We start from the raw sequence: 23,168 nt of genomic DNA, 5'->3' as shown, positions 1-23,168 counted from the left end.
TCAGTCTCTCTACATGCCAACCATTCATAGTTACATGAGGATTGCTCGAGAGCCTAAAGTAGGGGGGAAGGGAGATCCAGAGGGGATTGGAGATGTGAGGATAGGGGTGGAGTCCGCCGGGTGCTAGGAGGAAGGATTGCTTTTGGACTGTGCAGCAGAGAGTTTAAATTAGGCATCTTCTGGATAGTTAATATCATCCTCTGCATTTCTGCAATTGCAGATTCCAGAAAGCATGAGACTCATTTTCAGTGATCAACATTATAGTGATTTCCAGACTTGAAGGCGGCTCAACCAGCCCCATAATGGGAGTTCAGGCTGGCAGGGCAACTGATAGATAACAAAGATGAAGTGGGCCCGAGTGACATCAAATTTGTTGCCCTTTGCACACACCTGCATACCATACACACTTGATAAGTGGGGGGGGGGGGGGGGGGGGGGGGGGGGGGTAGGGAGGTATTAGTGGTTCAAATTTATTTATTGAATTATAAAATTCCCCACAAACTGCAAACCAAAACAATAAAAAGTACAGAATATCTAGAGCGATATTTGTTATTACTATAATTTATTCCATCAAACAGCATTGTTGTATTCCAGTCTTTTCCAATATTTACATTTGCATTGTTTTACATAAGTGCCAGTGCCAATGGTAATTCAAAATAGCTATGAGATACTATTTCCAAAGCAAGGTACATTTTGAGCGTAAATTCTCAATGCGCAGTACATTGTAACAGAGCTTCAGAACTAAAGTGTCAAACTGATATTTTCATTATTATTTGTATAGAATGAAGTTCATTTTACAGCTTCTATGGAAAGTGAATTGCATTGCATTCAAGCTCAGTGCAAATAATGAATAAGAGTCTTAACAAAATTAAAGAGGTATAATCTATTGTAAAATAATTAGCACATCAGATTGGCCCATTTAAGATCATGAAGAGTCTTTCAATATAAAATACAATAACCTAGCACTGACTACTTATAAAGCGCAATACTCTCAATCAGCAGCATGAAGCCATGTCACCGAAAGGGGGACAAAGTCAAAATATGAATTGTGGTGAGTGTAAAGTATTCAAAGAACATTTATTCTAGTAATTAATGTGCCTTCATTTAAGCTGATGGTCATAAGCTTTGTGAATAATATGGGCCTCTTTAATATACAACATATCCTTGTAAGCACAATGCTTTATTTTCCATCCTATTGATTACAATCACAATTTTGGCACTACTAATGAAAGGAACTGCTAATGCTGGAAATTTATTTTCTTGGTCCATTGCCCTGCAGCCTCTTAGAAGGAAGGTCAATACAATGTGAACTTATTAAGCTTACTGCTTCATTGGGGTTTTCTGTATTGTTTAAATTATTTCCAGTGCAGATCATTATATTGAGAGTATTTCAATAAATAATTGGTTTATTTGAATTCAATGCAATAATATTATAAATCAAAGATATGCTTAATTAACACAAAGTGGAATGTTCTCACACATACACATTCACAAAGAAATAAAACACATTCAGAAGTTAAAATAAACAATGCTGTAAACCAAAGCAACATCAGCTGTAATTCCAATCATTTTGGGTACATTTTCAAGGCACTTATGAGGCAACACAGATTTCCATCTTCAATGACTTGGGTCTGCATGGAAAAGAAACACATAATTTAGAGACTAAACTACATCAGCTTCTCATATAAACAATTAAAAATATAATAAACAGTGCATAAATTTATCAGAACATATCAGGCATACAGATTAAAACTTTAAAGTTTAATGTGAAGCTACATTACACTGCTCAGGGTGTTGGCAGGATGTTCCTCGAGTTGGAAACCCATAATTGGATTGGGGTGAGGTATTGAGAGTGGTAGTAGGTATGTACAGTGAGCAAACTAACACCAACCATATTTTGCAAATATTTTATGCTTATTTTTCACACGTTGAATTTCTAGACCTATTCAGAGGCCTCTCCACATTTTTATCTTCTTTATAACTGCCAAATCTTTTCTTTTAAAATAAATCTTTCCATTGTTTCCCCTTAGGCCTTTGAACTAATCTTATCAGCTTTCTGGAAAAAGACTCTGGGCCATACGATCACCAAACTCCCAACCCATGGCTGGATATTAACATTCTCACCCTATCCCTCCCACTCCTTCCCAGCCTAATAGTTCTGTAATGAAACCGAGCTTGAGATGCAGAGCTGACATTATTGTTTGGACGGACACTGCATACTCGAAGACAGAGTGAACTATTCCGGTGTGTTCTGAAAATCGAGGAAAAAACATTTCATTTGATGGAAGTGTTTGAAAGTATGGATGTAGCAGAAGAAAAGGTCACACAGGGTTGAAACTGTAAGTCAGGAACACTGGGAGTCAGGGTAGAGATGCCAGCACAAGTGGAATATATGCCCCAAAATGAAGATCTAATGCTTGTCTCAAAGGAGAAATCAGGCTCCATCAACATTACACTGATTTGTTGAGAATGTCAATGATGTTTGTAATGTGGATCATTGGTCATGGTCTTAGAGTAACTTCCACCTTGGATCCCAAGCTAGTCTAGAGCTTGAACTGGAAAATCCACAACTTGAACTGGCAACCCAAAGACCAATGTGCAGAGATTGACTGTCAATCCTTTCAATAATTCAGTTCAGTTTGTTGTCATGTGTACTGAGATACAGTGAAAAGCTTAAGTTCTCTTAGTTACAATAACCATATAACCATATAACAATTACATCACGGAAATGGGCCATCTTGTGCCGAACAATTATTTTCCCTTAATCCCACCTGCCTGCACTCATACCATAACCCTCCATTCCCTTCTCATCCATATGCCTATCCAATTTATTTTTAAATGATACCAACGAACCTGCCTCCACCACTTCCACTGGAAGCTCATTCCACACCGCTACCACTCTCTGAGTAAAAAAGTTCCCCCTCATGTTACCGCTAAACTTCTGTCCCTTAATTCTGAAGTCATGTCCTCTTGTTTGAATCTTCCCTATTCTCAAAGGGAAAAGTTTGTCCACATCAACTCTGTCTATCCCTCTCATCATTTTAAAGACCTCTATCAAGTCCCCCCTTAACCTTTTGCGCTCCAGAGAATAAAGACCTAACTTATTCAACATTACATTATATTCAATAATATTTGAAGTATTTCTTAATTCACTTTGATTATTGTAATGCAATTATCCCTATAGATTTGAATTTGGTTTCCACAGTATTTTATATCTCCAATATTTAAGGGTCAAAACGCATTTTACAGATTTCTTGTATCTGCCAGTGGATTGGAGATTTTCCTTAATTTTATTTACAGGGTGATTATTTCTAATATCAAAATGATTGCATATTATTTTAACGCTGACAAACAATTTAAAAAGGTGTAAATAATATCATTAAATTAAAATTTTAAGGTAACATCTATTTATGGAAAATCTTGGCCAATAATCTTCAAAGGAATAATTATTTGAATAATGCAATCCGTTTTTCAACCGAATAATGTCCTAGGGCATTTGTACTGCCAGCAAAGTACTTTTGAAGTTTTGTTAATGTTGTTCAGGGAAATGTGACAGGCAATGCATCTACAAAATATATTCCCAAGAACACCAACGGGCTCTGGGCGTCACCTGACGGTCAGACTCCTTAATGTCAAACCCTCGTCGGTGGTTACGAAGATGGTCGCGTAACGTCATGGGTTAAGGAGAGTGTCCTGCTACATCAGCACATCTTACCTTGAGATCACCAGTCAACAGGTAGCTGAGCTCAAGTCAACACCCTCGCTCAGCAATGACTCAATATGTTAGAGAGTTCTAACGCACATGTTCCGGCCGCAACTAAAACTAGGTTGCCGTTTTAAAAATCAGTAATTTTTTACTCCAAGCCAGTTGCGATGCTAGTTGAAGGTGGTTGCCGCAGGTTGCAGGTAGTGAAAGGTAAGACCTTTTTTTCACCCAGTTTTATTCTATAGAAACATAGAAAATAGGTGCAGGAGTAGGCCATTCTGTCCTTTGAGCCTGCACCGCCATTTAATATGATCATGGCTGATCATCCAACTCAGGATCCTGTACCTGCCTTCTCTCCATACCCCCTGATCCCTTTAGCCACAAGGGCCACATCTAACTCCATCTTAAATATAGCCAATGAACTGGCCTCAACTACCTTCTGTGGCAGAGAATTCCACAGATTCACCACTCTGTGTGAAAAATGTTTTTCTCATCTCGGTCCTAAAAGATTTCCCACTTATTCTTAAACTGTGACCCCTTGTTCTGGACTTCCCCAACATCGGGAACAATCTTCCTGCATCTAGCCTGTCCAACCCCTTAAGAATTTTGTAAGTTTCGATAAGATCCCCCCTCAATCTTATAAATTCTAGCGAGTACAAGCCAAGTCTATCCAGTCTTTCTTCATATGGAAGTCCTGCCATCCCAGGAATCAGTCTGGTGAACCTTCTCTGTACTCCCTCTATGGCAAGGAAGTCTTTCCTCAGATTAGGAGACCAAAACTGTACGCAATACTCCAGGTGTGGTCTGACCAAGACCCTGTACAACTGCAGTAGAACCTCCCTGCTCCTATACTCAAATCCTTTTGTTATGAATGCTAACATGCCATTTGCTTTCTTCACTGCCTGCTGCACCTGCATGCCTACTTTCAATGACTGGATGTACCATGACACCCAGGTCTCGTTGCATCTCCCCTTTTCCTAATTGGCCACCATTCAGATAATAGTCTACTTTCCTGTTTTTGCCACCAAAGTGGATAACCTCACATTTATCCACATTATACATCTGCCATGCATTTGCTCCACTCACCCAGCCTATCCAAGTCACCTTGCAGCCTCCTAGCATCCTCCTCACAGCTAACACTGCCCCCCAGCTTTGTGTCATCCGCAAACTTGGAGATGTTGCATTCAATTCCCTCGTCCAAATCATTAATATATATTGTAAATAGCTGGGGTCCCAGCATTGAGCCTTGCGGTACCCCACTAATCACTGCCTGCCATTGTGAAAAGGACCCGTTTACTCCTTTACTCCTACACTTTGCTTCCTGTCTGCCAGCCAGTTCCCTATCCACATCAATACTGAACCCCCAATACCGTGTGCTTTAATTTGTATTAATCTCTTATGTGGGACCTTGTCGAAAGCCTTCTGAAAGTCCATATATAACACATCCACTGGTTCTCCCTTATCCACTCTACTAGTTACATCCTCGAAAAATTCTATAAGATTCGTCAGACATGATTTACTTTTCATAAATCCATGCTTTGTCCAATGATTTCACCACTTTCCAAATGTGCTGTTATCCCATCTTTAATAATTTACTCTAGCAGGTTCCCCACTACCGATGTTCTACTAACTGGCCTGTAATTCCCCGTTTTCTCTCTCCCTCACTTTTTAAAAAGTGGGGTTACATTAGCTACCCTCCAATCCTCAGGAACTACTCCAGAATCTAAAGAGTTTTGAAAAATTATCCCTAATGCATCCACTATTTCTGAGGCTACTTCCTTAAGTACTCTGGGATGCAGCCTATCTGGCCCTGGGGGTTTATCGGCCTTTAATCCATTCAATTTACCTAATGCCACTTTCCGGCTAACCTGAATTTCACTCAGTTCCTCCATCTCATTTGACCCACCAGGGAGGTCTTATCTTCCACTACCTGCAACCTCCGACAACCATCTTCAACTAGCATCGCAACCGGCTTCAACTAAAAAATTACAGATTTTTAAAATGGCCACCTATTTTTAGTCACGGCCAGTTTTGAATTTGTTGAAATAATCGCCAGAACATAGTAGAAGCGGAAACCTCCTGGAACCGCACGGAAACCTTGGGTGGGGTGTAAAGTCTCCAGAGGTTTCCGTTCAGGTTTCCCAAGTGGGACAGGGGCATTCCACTGCAAGTTCCTCCTGCTAGGTTTGGTTGTTCACAACACAGCACCCAACAACCTCTTTGCAACATTAAAAAAGAACATTTTTGTTGCAAGATTTGCCTCCAGTGATTCACACTCCTCTATTGATCCGTTCTTTAGGGTTCAATTTCTCCTAGCAGATTATCAATGTGCTGTTATGGGTCACATTGCTCCTCAACCAAGAATAAATCCCAGCCAGCAAATACATTTCCCACCCAAGCCTCAAGTAATCCATGACAGTGACACATATCATGGTGGTCTTATCCAGTTGGTCCAAAATGCTGCCGCTCGCCTTTTAACCGGAACTCGAAACAGGGAGCACATTACGCCCATTTTGGCCTCCCTTCACTGGCTCCCAGTGCACTTTCGAGTTCATTTTAAAATTCTTTTATTTGTTTTTAAATCATTGAATGGCCTCGCCCCGCCTTACCTCTCTGAGCTGCTCCACCTATATGCTCCTGCCCGGTGCCTCAGGTCAGCGGATCAGCTGCTCCTTGAGGTACCAAGGTCTAAGCGGAAGCTCAGAGGGGATAGAGCCTTTTCTGTTGCTGCCCCGGCACTCTGGAACACCCTGCCACTGCAGATCAGACAGGCCCCCCTCACTGTCCATCTTTAAATCCTCCCTAAAAACTCACTTTTATTCACTTGCTTTCGACACTGGCTGAGACATTGTTCCTGTTTTAGTGCTTTTAATGTCTTTTAATTTTTACTGTTTTTACAGTCCTGTCGTCTTAATGGTTTTAGTAGTTTGTAATAACTTTTTGTTGACTTCCCATGTACAGCACTTTGTGGTAACTGATGTTGTCTAAAAGCGCTTTATAAATAAAGTTATTATTATTATAGAACAGTGCAGCACAGGAACCTGCTCTTCTGCTCACAATGTTCTGTTCAGAACTATGCCAAATTATTCTCCTCTGCTTAAACTTGATCCATATAGTTCCATTCGCTGCTCATCCATGTATGTGTCTAAAAGGCTCTTAAATGCCACTCTCATGTCTGCTTCCAACACCACATCCGGCAGTGCATTCCAGTGCTTCTACATTAAAAAAATTGTACGGCACAACTCTTTTAAACTTTCTCCCTCTGACCTTAAAACTATGCTCTCTAGTCTTTGACATTCCCATCTGGTAAAAAAGCTTCTGACTGTACCCTATCTGTGCCTCTCATATCTTTATATATTTCTATCAGGTCTTCATCAGCCTCTGACACTCCAGCAAAATCAATCCAAGTTTGTCTAACTTCTCCTTATAGTTACTACCCTCTAATCCAGGCAGCATTCCGATAAACATATTCCACACCTTCCCCAAAGCCTCCACATCCTTCCTGTAATTGGATGATCAAAACTGCACACATTTCTCCCAATACAACCTGACCAAAGTTTTATAAAGATGCATGACTTCCTGACTCTTGTACTCAATGCCCTGACCGACAAAGCCAAGCATACCATAGGCTTTCTTTATTTACTTGCGTTGCCACTTTCAGGATCTTTGTACTTTGACCCCAAGATCTCTTTTTGCACCAAAGCAATTAAGGGACATCAAACCATGGTCCATTTCTGAAATTGCCAGCTGTTAATCAGTAACAAAAAGTGACCAAGGAATGGTGGATCAGCTAAATACACTCATGCTAACTACAGAAGTTGGAAGGATGGCAACCTGCCCTCTAGCATAGCTGGAATCAAGCCCATGCATCTCTCCATATTAAAAACTAATTCCATGTAAATGGGATTCTGATCTGTGGGAAAGAACAACAGAATTTGGAGAATATGAACAAATGTGAAAATGTAGCAGCATTCATTGGAGGCGTCACAGTAGTTGCAGCCTGTTCGGTTCAGTGCAGGACCTATAAAAAAGCTAATCACCCTCTCCCAAACTATAACATGCTCTACAACCCCTGGTGACTCCTGCATCAATCCAAACTAATGTAAAATTTGCTTTGGGATACTGGTTTTCAATTTTTTTTGTCAATAGGAACTTCTATTAAAAAAATATTTTGAATCCTAATTTTAACTTAACTTAAAGTTTATCTAAATACCTAGAGATAGTAAGGACGGGCCACGCAGTTTCATTCCCCTTCCCCATTTATTCTACCTCCCTTATCCAGTTCCACTAATCACCTTCCTCACTGATCAGATTCTAGCATCTACTGCCTCTGTCTCTATTTTCACACTCTCATTCCTCAACCTGGTTGTAGGTGCCTTTTTTCCCTCTCCTTTTCTGTTGCTACCTATCACAGAACCAGTCCCGATCTATCACCCCAATCCATCTTCTGATGCCAACTGCACAGAATCTCCCTCCTCACTTGGTTCTACCTACCACTTGTCATCTCCTGCCTCACCGCTTCATACTGGTCATCTGCCTTCCACACTTTAAGTCCTGATGCAGGGTCTCGAACCAAAATGTCCACTATCCCCCTGCCTCCACAGATGCTGCCTGACCCATTGTGTTCCTCCAACAGCTTGGTTTTGGCACCCAAAGACAATTCCGTGCAATTTCCTAATATAAGTAATGCAGATTTTTTGAATAATTAAACACATTAAGGGAGGAATTGGCTATTTGTATTTTCTTTGCCAAATTTGCAGATGCCAGCTGATACTATCACAACTCATTTTGTAACTGGAGCACAGATGTTAACAAAATTCTTCCAGATGACAGTGACCAACACAGAGCAAAAAATTGGCCATGTTTATAAAGTACTGAGGGGAAGATGCACAGAAGATAGTGCTAAGTTGTAGAGAGTGATGCAGTGCAACTAACTAAAAAAATAATAATTAATTAACATTTAATGTTTAATGTTTTGCAGTAAGTTGCACTGGTTTGCTGTCTGGACAACAGGATTGTTCTTTCTTGCTTAGTCCTATATAAAATAGCCCACTTCCAAACCTGGTAATACTTTCAGCCAGGATCCAACTCCTTTACCATCTTTTGTGGCATTCCAACATTATATCTTCCTCCCTAACCACCTACTAGTGCCATATTATCCATTAGTTGGAGAAGTACTTAAAGTGACACAATTTTAACAACATGCACCAATTTTAATATATAAATAGCTTGTGTATTTATACTAATGTAGTGTGCACTAATCTACAAGTACTTCAATGCATCTGCTGCCTTCAATACACAGGAACTAAATCACTCAGAATAGTGAACATTTACCAACCAGCTCCATTTATAAAAGGAATGTATTCCAGGAAAATGGTGTTAAGTGAAATTTCATGAATTTGAAAGGTGTATCTTGGATATTTTGGGTAGAGATTGTCATTGTAAAGTTTAATAAATTGGATACACATATCGCAAATGGGTTACAGTGAAAATTCAATAAACTAACGTATATAAATCTACGAATATCTGTATTTTTTGTATGGTCTCTCTTATTTATTGAAAACATGTTAAAAGGTTTAGAGTTCCAATGCACATGAATAACTGTAAAGATTATCTCCAAATCTCTTCGACATTTTTAATTTATCACAATAAGCCATTTCCCAATTTTCCTTATGAGAGTAGTAGCTTGCTTTATCATAATACTAATCCAGCAAGCTTTCAAAACACAGTGCAAATATTGCAAACATTGAAAATTAATCAAATTACTGATTCTGGACAACCTAAATATTCCATTATTAACTGTCAACATATGGTACCTAAATTTCAGATTTTAAATGTGAGAATATTTCATTTATATATACTTACATGGCAAAATATTTAGTGTTGTGTACACAAAGAACTCACAGCTAACCTTGTAAGCAATCTTGCACACCTTTTGTAGTCTGAAACAAAAACATAATGGTATGGTAAATTACTTCTGAAAGCAACTTTAATGAGAATGTCATGGAATTATTGAAGGTTCTTATTAAAATGCTAACATTAATTGTAAAATCAAAAATGTAATAACATTTTAGAAACGCTTGGTCCTGCAGTATGGAGCTGCAATGAAGTGCAATATACCTAACATGTACATAAAATAATTTTTTAGAAAAAATAGATTAAAATTAATAACCTAAAATGTGGTCGTCTTTTAAATATATTCCAAAGTGCTACCCAATCTATGACAGTGTGAAGTGTTATAATGTTAAATTAGCAAAGGCCCCCCACCCCTAATCAAATACCCCCCCCCCCCCCCCTCCCCCCCCCCCCCCCCCCCCCCCCCCCCCCCCCCCCCCCCCCCCCCCCCCCCCACCCCCCCCCCCTACCCAGTGAGAAATGAAAAGATACCCCCCCCCCCCCCCCCCCCCCCCCCCCCCCCCCCCCCCCCCCCCCCCCCCCCCCCCCCCCGGACACTTATTATTTTTTATTCAAATCGTTTGCTATGTCGCTCTTCAAGGGAGATGCTAAATGCATTTTGTTGTCTCTGTACTGTACACTGACAATGACAATTAAAATTGAATCTGAATCTGATGGAGCTGCAATGAAGTGCAATATACCTAACTTATGTACATAAAATAATTTTTTAGAAAAAATAGATTAAAATTAATAACCTAAAATTTGGTCGTCTTTTAAATATATTCCAAAGTGCTACCCAATCTATGACAGTGTGAAGTGTTATAATGTTAAATTAGCAAAGGCACTTCACCTATCAAATAGGTAGTGAATCAGTAATGATTATTCTCCAGTGGGTAAATACAAATCTCTTCAGGCACAATAAGACCGAGTGAAACTCAGTCACATCTTAGGTCTAAATTAGATAACTGTGGTTGATTAGTCTAGTCACTTAATGGGACTGAGCAGTTACAACTAGCTCTGGTATCAAATTATCCCAAAGTCTTGGGAAAGGGGAGGTAAAGTGAAGGAAGGCTACACAGTGAGAAATGAAGATACTTGCTTTACTCCTGCTCATGAAAATATGAACAATTTTGCAGCATCTCTGTACTAAGTTCGATGGACATCACTGCTCAGAGTGTTGTTTTACAGGGGCTTAGGGCTTAGGATATGGGAACAGGTATCAGGAGAGGAGCTTAATGAACCTTGACATTTCACAATATCAATGCAATTATGTTACAATAGTCTGAAGTTTATTCACAGGTAGACAGTAACAGACGAGAAAATCAAAATCTGTGCTATATTAACATGTTTATCATTGCAAAGTACACTTAAAAAAAAATAATATCAGGGAAACCTTCTTCGTGCAAAGCAGGTGAAATAACAAAGATCTGAAGGGAAAGATTGGAATTCCATTCGTCTGAGGCATCGGAAAGAATGAGTTGGAGTAAAGACCATGCAATAAATTTTGATTTCAACACAGCACAACAACATGAGCATGCACCATAGCATTTTTTGGCAAAACTCAATGGAAAAGTTTAAGGGAGCTGTACTGCTGTCACATCTATATTACTAAAAGTCTGTTCTTGACCGGTTTTGGCCATCTGTGCTGCGATATCCGAGAGAATGACGCCACCTATGGCCGTCATTTTTGGCCATCTCGCTCAGAGCCCCCCTCCGCCGCATGTGTGCCGAGGATTTTTCTCGTCGATGAAAATTGACAGATATATTAATGTTTTTATAAAATTCCCCATTCGCTCGGCAGCCCCTGCAGGAGGGAGGGGGAGGGACTATAAAACCAGGAGGTGGTGTGCCTCAATCAGTCTCTGCAAGTGCTGTACCCCAATCAGTCTCTGCAAGTGGTGTGCCTCAATCAGAGCTCTGAATGTCTACATCACTGTGAGTACACTTAATTTGGTTTGAAAATGAAAATATGGTTAGAGGTAAAAAAAAAAAGCACTGCCTGCAAATGGTTGTTTGGGTTTGGGTTTGGGTTTGGGTTGAAGTAAAAAGGCACTCTCTCTCTCTCTCTCTCCCCCATTCCCACCGGCGGCTATTCTCCTCTCATCTCCCCAACTCTTTGCCACCTCCCCCCCCCCCCCCCCTCCTCTCCCTCTCCTCTCTCCCCCTCTGCCTCTCCTCTCCCCCCTCTCCTCTACCCCCCCTCTCTCCCTCCCCTCTCCTCCCCATTTCCTCTCCTCCCCCTCTCCTCCTCTCCTCCCCCCCACTAGTTGTGAACCTGTGGCCCCGGAAGGCAGTGGAAGCTAATTCACTGGATGTATTCAAGCAAGGGTTAGATATAGCTCTTAGGGCTAACGGAATCAAGGGATATGGGGAGAAAGCAGGAACGGGGTACTGATTCTGGATGATCAGCCATAATTATATTGAATGGCGGTGCTGGCTCAAAGAGCTGAATGGCCTACTGCTGCACCTATTTTCTATGTTTCTATTTAAACAAAATGCAGGAGAAACATAGAAACTCAGGCAGCATCTGAGGAAGGAAATGGACAAGTAATATTTTGATTCTGGACCCTTCTTCAGACTCCTGAGGATAAGGGACCAAGAGCATGTAACTTCAATCTTAAGGGCTTCTCTTTAACGCAGCGTACTGCTGATACTACTCACAATGTTTCATGTGAATCTTAGATATAATCTAACTGCAAGTGTTTTCAGATGGTATGTGTTCGTACCCAGCATAACATAATGGCTATTTGCCCAGATGTAGGAAGAATTAATGATACATTTATTCCCTGCCTGTCGTATGGCCTTAATATTGGAGCCATCACACTAAGCCAACATGTTAATCTCACTGAGAGGCGATTAAATGTAATAAAACATTACAACTGCATTGTTCAATGTTGGTTTCTTGCTTCTAAAAGAGAGGGAGCTGTTAATAAATATTGCACAAGATGATGTGACTGAGTCCCAGCAGTCGTGTTGCTGCCTTACAGCACCAGAGACCCGGGTTCAATACTGAGCTTGAGTGCTCTCTGTATGGAGTTTGTATATTCTTCCTTCGAGTCTGTTGGTTTTCCATGGGTGCTCCAATTTCCTCCCTCATTCTGAAGACATACAGGTTTGTAGGTTAAATGTCTTTGTATAAAATGTCTTAAGTGTATAAATTGAAAATTGTCCCTAATATGTAGGATAGTGCTGGTGGACAGGGGTCTGCGTAGACTCGGTGGGATGAAGAGCCTGTTTCTGTACTGTATCTCTAAACTAAACTAAACACAATTAGTGTAGCACCATTAGCACAGGATACCTCTAGTTTCCCTCTCCCCTGACTCTCAGTCTGAAGAAGGGTCTCGACCTGAAACGTCACCAGAACCCTTTCTGTGGAGATGCTGCCTGAGCTGCTGAGTTACTCCAGCATTTTGTCTCTATAAACACAATTAGCAAAGCGGCCATGAGGCCCATGGTAGTGGTAAGTACGTGAAGGTGTGTAGGGTGTATGAACTAATGGTCTCAATCCTAGTTTGTAGTGATTTTTGGCAGATAGATGAGGTGCACTGTGACAGAGGTTAGCAGAAGAGATGGTCGAACATGACATTTGATGTTGCATTCAGCGAACCTGTCCAACTGTGAGAGGTTATTAAGTTTGTACAGTTACATTATGAAAACAGAAAATGCTAGAAATACTCAGCAGGTCATCTCAGTGGGATAGGAGTTAAATGTTTCAAGTCTAAGATCTGGGGAGGGGGAGGGAGATGATTTTGATAGGCTAACCCCAGAATGAAAATGAGGGTAAGCTGTAAACATGGTTATCAGAACAATGAGAATGGCTAGAGTGTGCAAACATTGACAAAATAATGCAGATTGCAGACCAAGAAGAAATGCCCAGATGTCAAGTAGATAGGGTATAAAAGATAAAAAGGAATAACCAAACAAGGTCAGTTGCATCTAGACCTAGGTGGTCCCTTACATCTGCACCTTTCTCCTTCCATTATTATTCATGTGTGCCTGGATGCTCTCCTGACCTTCAGTGTGGTCAGGTATTAATCCTGAGGATGGGGTTGAGCAGCGCTGCAGAGAACAAAGGGGGACCCAGCATGGGGGGGGGGGGATATGGGCACCGAGGGGGGATATGGGCGCCGAGAACTTAGGGGATTCAGTGGGGGTGGGGGCAGGAAGGGATGAGTACTTTTTGTAACTTTGTCGGTACCTTTGTGGTGACTCGTTTGTGTACTTTGTATGCAAAAACACGCTGCACCTAGCTAGGTACAAGTGACAATAATGTATCATCATTACCATAATTCCTCCGGAAAATAACGACTATCTGTCTTCCTCTGCACTTCCTTGACCAAGATCTCCATGTTGCATTGGGAATCATCTGTTAGCCGTAAGCTCTGTATTTAATTCGACCAAATACTGTTGTATTTGATAAACTAAGAACAAGGGCCATGCAATTGTATTTGTTTTTTAACGAATTTAAAGCAGATGCCTGTAATTGCACTAAACCAAACTTTTATTCCGCTACTTTATATTGGAGAAAAGGCAGTGAATTTCTGTTATAAATATGGGCTCAAATTGGAGATTGGCATACTAGTGCTTAATTCCTGAAAGTACAGACAAAATGTAGCTATTTTTGTTTTCCAAATATCTGCTCTGCTGACATACTGGTTATAGAATCTATTCAAGATTTGAATACAATTGTGCAAGGCCCTGACTTCAAATTTCAAAGTAATCAGATTCTCGGACACTTAAGGATTAGATAATGAGACTGTTCACTAGACGTTTGTGTAGTCATTTCAATCGTTAGATATCATTGTATAGGATTTAACTATAAAAATTCACAATTTTTCTGCTCACAAAATAAAACCAGAAATGGATGCAGAAAGGTTCTAGTATCTGCTTGGTGTAACATGCTTCATTAACTCAGCAGGACATAGGAAACTGCAGATGCTGGTGTAAGAAGCAGGAAACAAAAGGTTGGATGAACTCAGTGAGTCAGGCAGCAAGTGTGGAGGAAATTGATAGATGTACCAGGACAAGACCCTTCTTCTGACTGATGGAATACGGGACATTTGGTGCTCCCAATGTGGCCTCCTTTACATTTCTGAGACCAAGCGTAGACTAGACGACCATCGCTGAAGGCTGTCACTTGGTCTGCCAAGGCCTGGAGCTCCCAGTTACTAACCATTTTAGCCCTTCCCCAGTCCCACACCAACCTTTCTGTCTTTGGCCTAATCCTTGACGGGGAGGTACACACAAACTGGAAGACCAGCACCTCGTATTCCACTTGGGCAGCTTACACTATGAACATTGAATACTTCAATTACAAGTAAAATGCCTCCATCATGCCCCCCTCTTCCCCCTGCCATCCTCACCCCAGTGCACACACATTCCTCCCACAATCGCCCACCACTGTAGTCACCTGCTCCTTTCCCTTCCACTGTGAGATCATCTCCAATCTCTGAGTCCCATATTACCCTTTTTTGCCCAATCTATACCTTCCCTCTGCCTTTCCAGCTTTACATTCCACTCTTTCACTCCTCTCCTTATGTGACACAATTTTGTATTGTTGTCACCTCTGGCCTTTGTCAGCTACTCCACCTATCTGACAATCACAAGCCCTATCCACTCACCTGTATCCACTATCACTTGCCAGGCTTTGCCCCAACTCCAACTCTTTCCCAGCTTTCTTCCCCTGACTACATCAGTTTGAAGAAGGGTCCCGGCCTGAAACGTCACCTGCCCATTTCCTCCACAGATGCTACCTGACCTGTCGAGTACATCCTTTTGTTTCTCGATCATTAATTCAATATTTGGTATACAATAGTTTCATACTGTCCTTCCATTTAATGTCTCCCCTTTACTGCGTCCTGCTCTCTATATAAATTGTTTTTACCAGGTTGTCTGGCATTTTTGCAGCTCTACCATTTTTTGTCCACCAATTGTTGGATTCAATGTTTTGTGTTACAATTGGCTTTGTTTGTGTTAGATGCCAAAAGTTCCTTGAATTTACACGAATATAACATGCATATCAAAATTATTAGTTATGCATGGTCAAATCAGCAACCTTGGTGATACAAATATTAATCAGAAATCATGCCTTACTATATACTAATAGTTTTTGATAATTTTAATAAAATATGAAAGTTTCATTGGATAGCATTATTTTCTCTCTGCAATCAATTCCACTTCTTTGGAAGCACTTCACACTGAATCTAGTTAGCCCCAAATGTATTCCCTGCATCTGGAATACATCACCTTTAAATTGCAGCAGCTGTTAAAGATTAATATGTTGGCCAAATATATAGTATTAATATGGAAAGTGCAGTGCAGCTTTAACTTGAAAACTTAATAGTTGAATTCAGATATAGCCAGAAATAAAGTTGATAAGAGATGGGACAGCAAGATACGAGACTCCAAATAATATTTCTGTCCTCTACAAAAAGCCCACAAAGGGACCTGGTGATGGCAAAGTTGCTGCCTTGCAGCGCTTACCGCACCAGAGACACTGGTTCGATCCCAACTATGGGTGCTGTCTGTACAGAGTTTGTATGTTCTCCCCGTGACCTGCATGTGTTTTCTCCTAGATCTTCGGTTTCCTACCACACTCCAAAGAAGTGCAGGTATGTAGGTAAATTGGCTTGGTAATAAGTGTAAATTGGCCTAGTGTGCGTAGGATAATGTTAATGTGTGGGGGTCGCTGGTCAGTGCGGGCTTGGTGGGCCGACGGGCCTGTTTCTGCGCTGTATTTCTAAACTAAACTAAACTTAAAAGGAATTATAGTAGAATAGCCAAAGGAAATATTTACAAAACTGAAAATAATATGCAAGAGGAGTTTGAAGCTTTTAGATGGTCTATGGATATGCAAGGAATGCAGGGATATGGATCATGTTCAGGCCAATGAGGTCAGTCTGAAGAAGTTTTCCGACCCAAAACGTCCTTTTTCTCCAGAGATGCTGCCTGACCCGCTGAGTTGTTCCAGCACTTTAATCTATCTTTGCAATTAGTTTATCTTGGCATCAGACATTGTGGGCCAAAGGGCCTGTTCCTTTGCTGTACTTTTCTATGTTCTGTGTTCTAATCCTGATAAAGAAAAGAACCTAAAGGACATTCAAAATCTGCCCTCAAAAAAGCACAAATCAAATGCAATTGTTGTAACATGTAACAATGTTGAAGGTTCGCACTGTTGTACCTAATCCTCAGAGTTTACACGTTCTGAAATGGAAATAATCATACATATAATTCACCCCCACAAACATCCAGTTAATGAGTGGAACCATTAAGAACTAGGCCTGCAGAAAATTCCAAGAATAACTTTAATAATTTTTGTAAAGGGTGAGAATCTCAGCAGGTTATCTGGGATAAGGTACAAAAAAAGAAATAGTTGGGCAATCTCAACAGGTCAGACAGCAACTTTGGAGTCAGAGGAAAGGTCAACATTTCAGGTTGAGTACCTAGATCAGGATGGATGCCAGTTCTCAGCCTGAAACATCGACCACCCTCCTGCCTTCACAGATACTGCATGACCAGCCAAATTCCTCCAGCAACTTTTTTTATTTTTACTCAAGATTACAGCATCTTCAACCTCTTGCATCTCTGGAGTTATAATACCGATCATGCGCTGGGTGAAATTGTGTTGGAATGTGTTTGTCTATTGGAGAATGCCGTGGTGCCCCTTATATTTTGGATGCTAGATTTCGTGCAGCCACTATTTCTTAGGAAAGAGTGAGCAGCAACTCATGTCCAAGCTGCAGCCAGCAGAAACTGAAGCACTGATGGTCGTCTAACTCCTTGTGCTCATCAAATGCACTTAAATAATTAAAAATAACAAATTAAAAGTCATAACTGTGTGAAAAACTACAACTCGTGCAAATGACAACTTGTGGTCCGTAATACATTGCATTTTTAGTGCTAGGCATGTAAAATAAATTTCTATCCCATGTTCTCCGATTGCTTGAGATTAAACTCCTAGAGAAAAATATTGCAGTTTATATGCTGCAAAGATCTCATGCAGATGGTAATGATTTGAATGAGCACACAGAAACAAAGAGAGTAGCAGTAATGTCATATGATAAAATAAGTCATGGTTCAAGAGTACAAGGGAAGGTGGTGGTAAGACCCATAAAGGTCAATGATTATCTTTATTCAATAAAAGAGAAGTCTTCAATGATATATTCTGTGAGGGCTCTATCAGAAAATTAATTACGCCTGTCGGTGATTAGTGTGCAAAGTACTTATGATACAGATTCATTATATATCATAACAAGAGACCATTGAGATGAGTATTGTCGGCTCCAAATCGTAAGTTAAAACTAAAACACAACATGGCTACCCGCATGCACGAGGTGGCTGTGGTGTGGGAAACTTGACATGGATTATGGATCAGGTGACCAGCAGTAAAACCAGACACGGATCAAATCAGCAATACTGTTTGATCTACATCCCCCTTCTTGGGCTTTTGCCCAAAGGACAAACATAAAATATGCAGGAGTAATATGTATATAAAGCTGTAAAAATTAACTATCATCTACAGTGAAGCAATGGAGGATATACTGCAAGTAATATGTAATATGTCTGAAGAAGGGTTTCGACCCGAAATGTCACTTATTCCTTTGCTCCACAGATGCTGCCTCACCCGTTGAGTTTCTCCAGCATTTTTGTCTACCTAGTAATATAAGTAACGTTGGTTATAGTTAATTAGTCCAAGATCTGGATCTTGACATAATCCCCATATCTAGCCACAGGCTTGCTGACCCGTCCTGCACATGTACGGTACAAGCCTTCAGCCATGCCCCTCACAGGAGATGTAGCCACAGGCACGGCCTCCATCGGGAATTTCCTAGCAGGCAACGACTCAACCAGCACAAGTTTCACAGGAGATTTGTCAACAGGCTTCACGTGGGTCATCGGCATTGCGGTGGGACTCACTCTGGCCATGGAGGAGGCCCAGGTCAGAAAGGTCGGATATGGAATGGGAGGGGAGTTGAAGTGCTGAGCCACCAGGAGATCGGGTTGGTTAATGCGAACTGTGCGGAGGTGCTGGGCCAAGCGATCGCCAAGCCTGCGCTTGGTCTCACCGATGTTGAGGAGTTGACACCTAGAGCAGCGGATACAATAGATGAGGTTGGAGGAGGTGCAGGTGAACCTCTGCCTCACTTGGAAAGACTGCTTGGGTCCTAGGATGGAGTCGAGGGGGGAGGTAAAGCGACAAGTGTAGCATTTCCTGCGGTTGCAAGGGAAAGTACCAGGGGAGGGGGTGGTCTGGGTGGGAAGGGACGAATTGACCAGGGAGTTACGGAGGGAGCGGTCTCTGCGGAAAGACAAAAGGGGAGGAGATGGGAAGATGTGGCCAGTGGTGGGATCCCGTTGAAGGTGGTGAAAATGTCGGAGGATTATCTGTTGTATGTGATGGCTGGTGTGGTGAAAGGTGAGGACAAGGGGGTCTCTGTCCTTGTTACGAGTGGGGGGATGGGGAGTGAGAGCGGAGCTACGGGATTTAGAAGAGACCCTGGTGAGAGCCACATCTATAGTCGAAGAGGGGAACCTCCATTCCCTAAAGAATGAGGACATCTCCGATGCCCTCATTCGCAACACCTCATCCTGGGTGCAGATGGGGTGTAGCTGAAGGAATTGGGAGTAGGAATAGAGTCCTTACAAGAAGCAGGGTGGGAAGAAGTGTAGCCTAGATAGCCATGGGAGTCAGTAGGTTTGTAGTAGATGTCAGTCAGTAGTCTGTTACAGTATTCAGATAATACTGTATATAAATGCAATGAAGTCAAGTTCATACTATAGGTAGAGTGGAGAGAAAGTTACAGAGTGCAGAATATAATTCTCAGCATTGTAGCTAACAGTTCCAGAGACAAATTCGAATGTCGGCAAGATATGGACAATTACATTAAACTTTACTTTAGAGATAAAGCATGGAAACAAGCCCTTCTGCCCACCTAGTCCACATCGACCACTGATCACCCAGTACACTAGCACTATCCATATAACCATATAACCATATAACCATATAACAATTACAGCACGGAAACAGGCCATCTCGGCCCTACAAGTCCGTGCCGAACAAATTTTTTTTCCCCTTAGTCCCACCTGCCTGCACTCATACCATAACCCTCCATTCCCTTCTCATCCATATGCCTAACCAACACACAAAATACATTTTTTTTACTGAAGTCATTTAACCTACAAACCTGTACATCTTTGGGGTGTGGGTAGAAACTGAAACCCTGGGAAAACCCACGCGGTCACAGGGAGAACGTACAAACTCCGTACAGACAGCACCTACAATCAGGATTGAACCCAGTCTCTGGCACTTTCAGGTAGCAACTCTACCACTGCAAAACCATGCCGCCCCCATATTAATGTCATAATGTGACCTTTAATTGACATATCATTGGAGATCTCAGCACAGTGGAGTTTTTTATAGCCATTCAACAAAGGAGATGGGTTGCACTATATTACATTATTAAGAAAGGTAACATGCAGGAATAAACTTGTAATTAGATATGCAATTGACAGCCAGAAGCTGTCAATGCTTTAAGATGAATTGCTTTAAGATGAATCCTTTAAAATGAATTTTTCGAAAATATATCCCGAGTTAGTTTTTCATTTGTGATTTCACCTAGAATTGATCACCTGTATATTTCACCATAGATTAAATAGATTATGTTCACAGTTTGCTATTGAAATCCAAACAATAAATGGATCTAATTATGTACACATTTGGCTTTTAATATTCATTTAATACGCATATGAAAACTAACAGACATAAATTTCTAGTATTTTTAGTTTTGATGCTCCATGTTCCAACTGGTAGAGCTGTTACCTCACAGTGCCTGAGACCTGTGTTTATTCGTGATCTCGGGTGCTGTCTGAGTAGTTTGCATGTTCACCCTCCCACATCCCAAAAATGTGCAGCTTTGATAATTGCCATATATAAATTACTGTATTGTGTTGGGAATGCATGTCAAAGTGCGTTCTCATAGAACTAGTGTGAATGGGTGATTGATGATCAACTAATTAAATCAATCAATCAATAACAATGAATAACTAACCATATTTTTAATACTGTAATGTGATATACAATGGTGAAGCAGATAGAAGTTACAATTCTTTTTTTTCTTAACCTGGTAATACTGGGCAATCCTATTCCAATCCCTGCTCTGATCATAATTCTCTAATAAATTCAAAAACAGGGACAACATTTAACATCATCATGAATTCTACAATGGATTGCTTTGACAATAAACTATTATTTTCTTTGGCAAAGTTACAATCAAAACACAAAGTACGTGCTATAACTCCAGGATAAGCGCTCAAATAAGAAAAACAAGCCCAAAACGAAAGTATTATCTGCCTAAATACACCAACTTACGATAAATGACTCCATATGCAAAAAAAAGTCAAAATTAAAAAGAAACTAATCCTGTAGATGCAAGTATGTAATTGGGGTTATCAAGTGGGCACCTCCCGTCATTGGTATTTCATTGAGTTAGGCCCACTACACCTCGGGAAAGATCAACAGTTGGTTCTGACATCCCAGAACAACCCCCACCCTAAAGGAATCTGCAGCCAATTAGCTCACTCTAACAAATGATAAACACCTGCATTATATCTTCCACTAATCCTAGCCCATCATTAAGCTTGCAACACCACAAATCTTGCCGGGATACACTCGCGCAGAATAGAATTAGAAAAAAAATACACAACTGCATGTCATACGTTTCCTTTCTGTCTCCAACTGCCACTATTTATTCTCTACCAAATCCACCTACTGCCTTGCTCTACTGCCTATGACATTTTCATTACAGCCTGATGCAAACTCTGCTGCAAATTTCTAGCACTCCAAATAGCTACGTGGTTGATCTCGCTATGAAACCTCTACAACACACCTCTACCTGATGTACTCTTTCTCTCCATCCTCACTGCTCAACTTTTGTTGCCAACTCTGCATATCCAAGCCTTCTCCTTTCATAAGCCTCATCTACTAAGTTCTCCCAAGGCACCGTCAATTCTATAAAATACACTATCCGCTGACTAACTGACAATAACACTATATCAAGCCACAAATTAGTAGTATTTATTTCCTGCAGAACAAGTTTCCTCCTAAATCTACCCTCATCACCCAATCATTGACTCCCCGTAACTGGCTTGACTCATACCTATCTGCACACTTCCCTCCTCTACTTTTCTCTCCCTCACGGACAAAATGAACTGCTACAGTCCTAGTCCTGATGCCAACTGATTCACCTGTACTCTCCTCCTCTCAGTTGCTGCAGCGATGCACTTCAATACCTGGTTATAGACAATAGGTGCCTGCCTTCTCCCCATATCCCTTGACTCCGCTAATTTTTAGGAGCTCTATCTAACTCTCTCTTGAAAACATCTAGAGAACCGGCCTCCACTGCCCTCAGAGAATTCCACATTCACAACTCTCTGTGCCACCAAATATACAGACCCTGACAAAAGATTAGTCCTACATCCTGACAAAATATGTCTCATCGCAACGTTGCCACCTCTGAACACTGAGGACACACCGGGTCCCCACCTACCCTTTGTCTGAGACTCTGTGGTGATGGCAGCACATCATAAATAGCCCTTACAAGGAAACCTACATGACCCAACTCCATGCACCACAGGTCCCTCCAGCTAAACCTCCTTTTTTCTACCCTTTACCAGTTCATTCACAGACCCTGAGCTACTGCCCTTACACATCTCACTGCTTCCTCCTGATGAAGTACCTGCTCTACAACCAATTTCCTGCTCTCTGTTGGACCTGTCTTAATACACACTGGTTTCCCGGTGCTGAGCCCCAAGCCTCCTTTTCTTGCTGCACCCTACCAACAATGTCCGTATGCCTCAGAGCTGGTTGTGCTTCTTCTACTGCCTGCTTTGAGTTTCACTTCCTCCTTCTAGTTACACTTGGCACCAGATTACTAACTAAGGTATCCTTACTCCCTGATAATTGAAACTCTAACCTCACCTTAGCACACTTAAACTCCTCTGTTAGGCTAGACAATGGTAAATGGAGAATATCTTTTCCATATAAGGCCACATTATTAAGACACCGTGGAACTCCTAACCATTTCCTAATATATGAACTAACCAATCTCTCTAACCTTTCCACCTTAGAAATTGGCACCTCATATACTGTCAATGGCCACATCAACTTAGGGAATAGCCCAAACTGCAAACACTACAACTTCAACTTGCCTGGAAGCCCTGACTTCTTTAGCCTTACTAACCCATCAGTGACATCCTTTCTAAGTTGATGAACCCGTTCAGTGCCATCCAACTTCCTGTATACCACCTATGATGTTGAATTACTCTTCTGTGGGAAACGACTTCAGATAAATTCAAAGTATCAGTAGTTCTGAACTTTTTCCTTAAGATGAGCTTACGGTGGGTTTAGTGTTCCAATATTAGACATCATTTTAATTACAATGCTTTGAAATTTCTAAATGAAGGGCAAAGTTGATTTGACATCATTGCAGGAAAAGAAAGCAAAGAGAAGAAGCTGGTTCCAAGGGAATTTCTTTCCACTTAGGGGCAGAGTCTTACAGCCCAAGGGCTA

At 41.2% G+C, this 23,168-nt stretch overlaps 1 protein-coding gene across 1 annotated transcript in view; it reads right to left on the bottom strand.

The window, feature by feature from the left end:
* Window positions 1-551: 551 nt before the first annotated feature.
* The window catches only part of alkal1 (ALK and LTK ligand 1), a 55,155-nt gene continuing 32,538 nt past the window's right edge, over window positions 552-23,168 (bottom strand). Inside the window, exons 4-5 of the mRNA XM_055634084.1 lie at window positions 9,572-9,648; window positions 552-1,631 (exon numbers count right to left, since the gene is read on the bottom strand). Coding sequence (XP_055490059.1) covers window positions 9,584-9,648 — 65 coding nt within the window. The 3' untranslated portion in view covers window positions 552-1,631; window positions 9,572-9,583. The remainder of the gene's footprint in view (window positions 1,632-9,571; window positions 9,649-23,168) is intronic.

Source organism: Leucoraja erinacea, chromosome 4, assembly GCF_028641065.1.
Source record: "Leucoraja erinacea ecotype New England chromosome 4, Leri_hhj_1, whole genome shotgun sequence".
NCBI classification, from domain to species: domain Eukaryota; kingdom Metazoa; phylum Chordata; class Chondrichthyes; order Rajiformes; family Rajidae; genus Leucoraja; species Leucoraja erinaceus.
The sequence above is the reverse complement of the archived record's forward strand: the minus strand, read 5'-3'. Positions and strand labels throughout refer to the sequence as shown.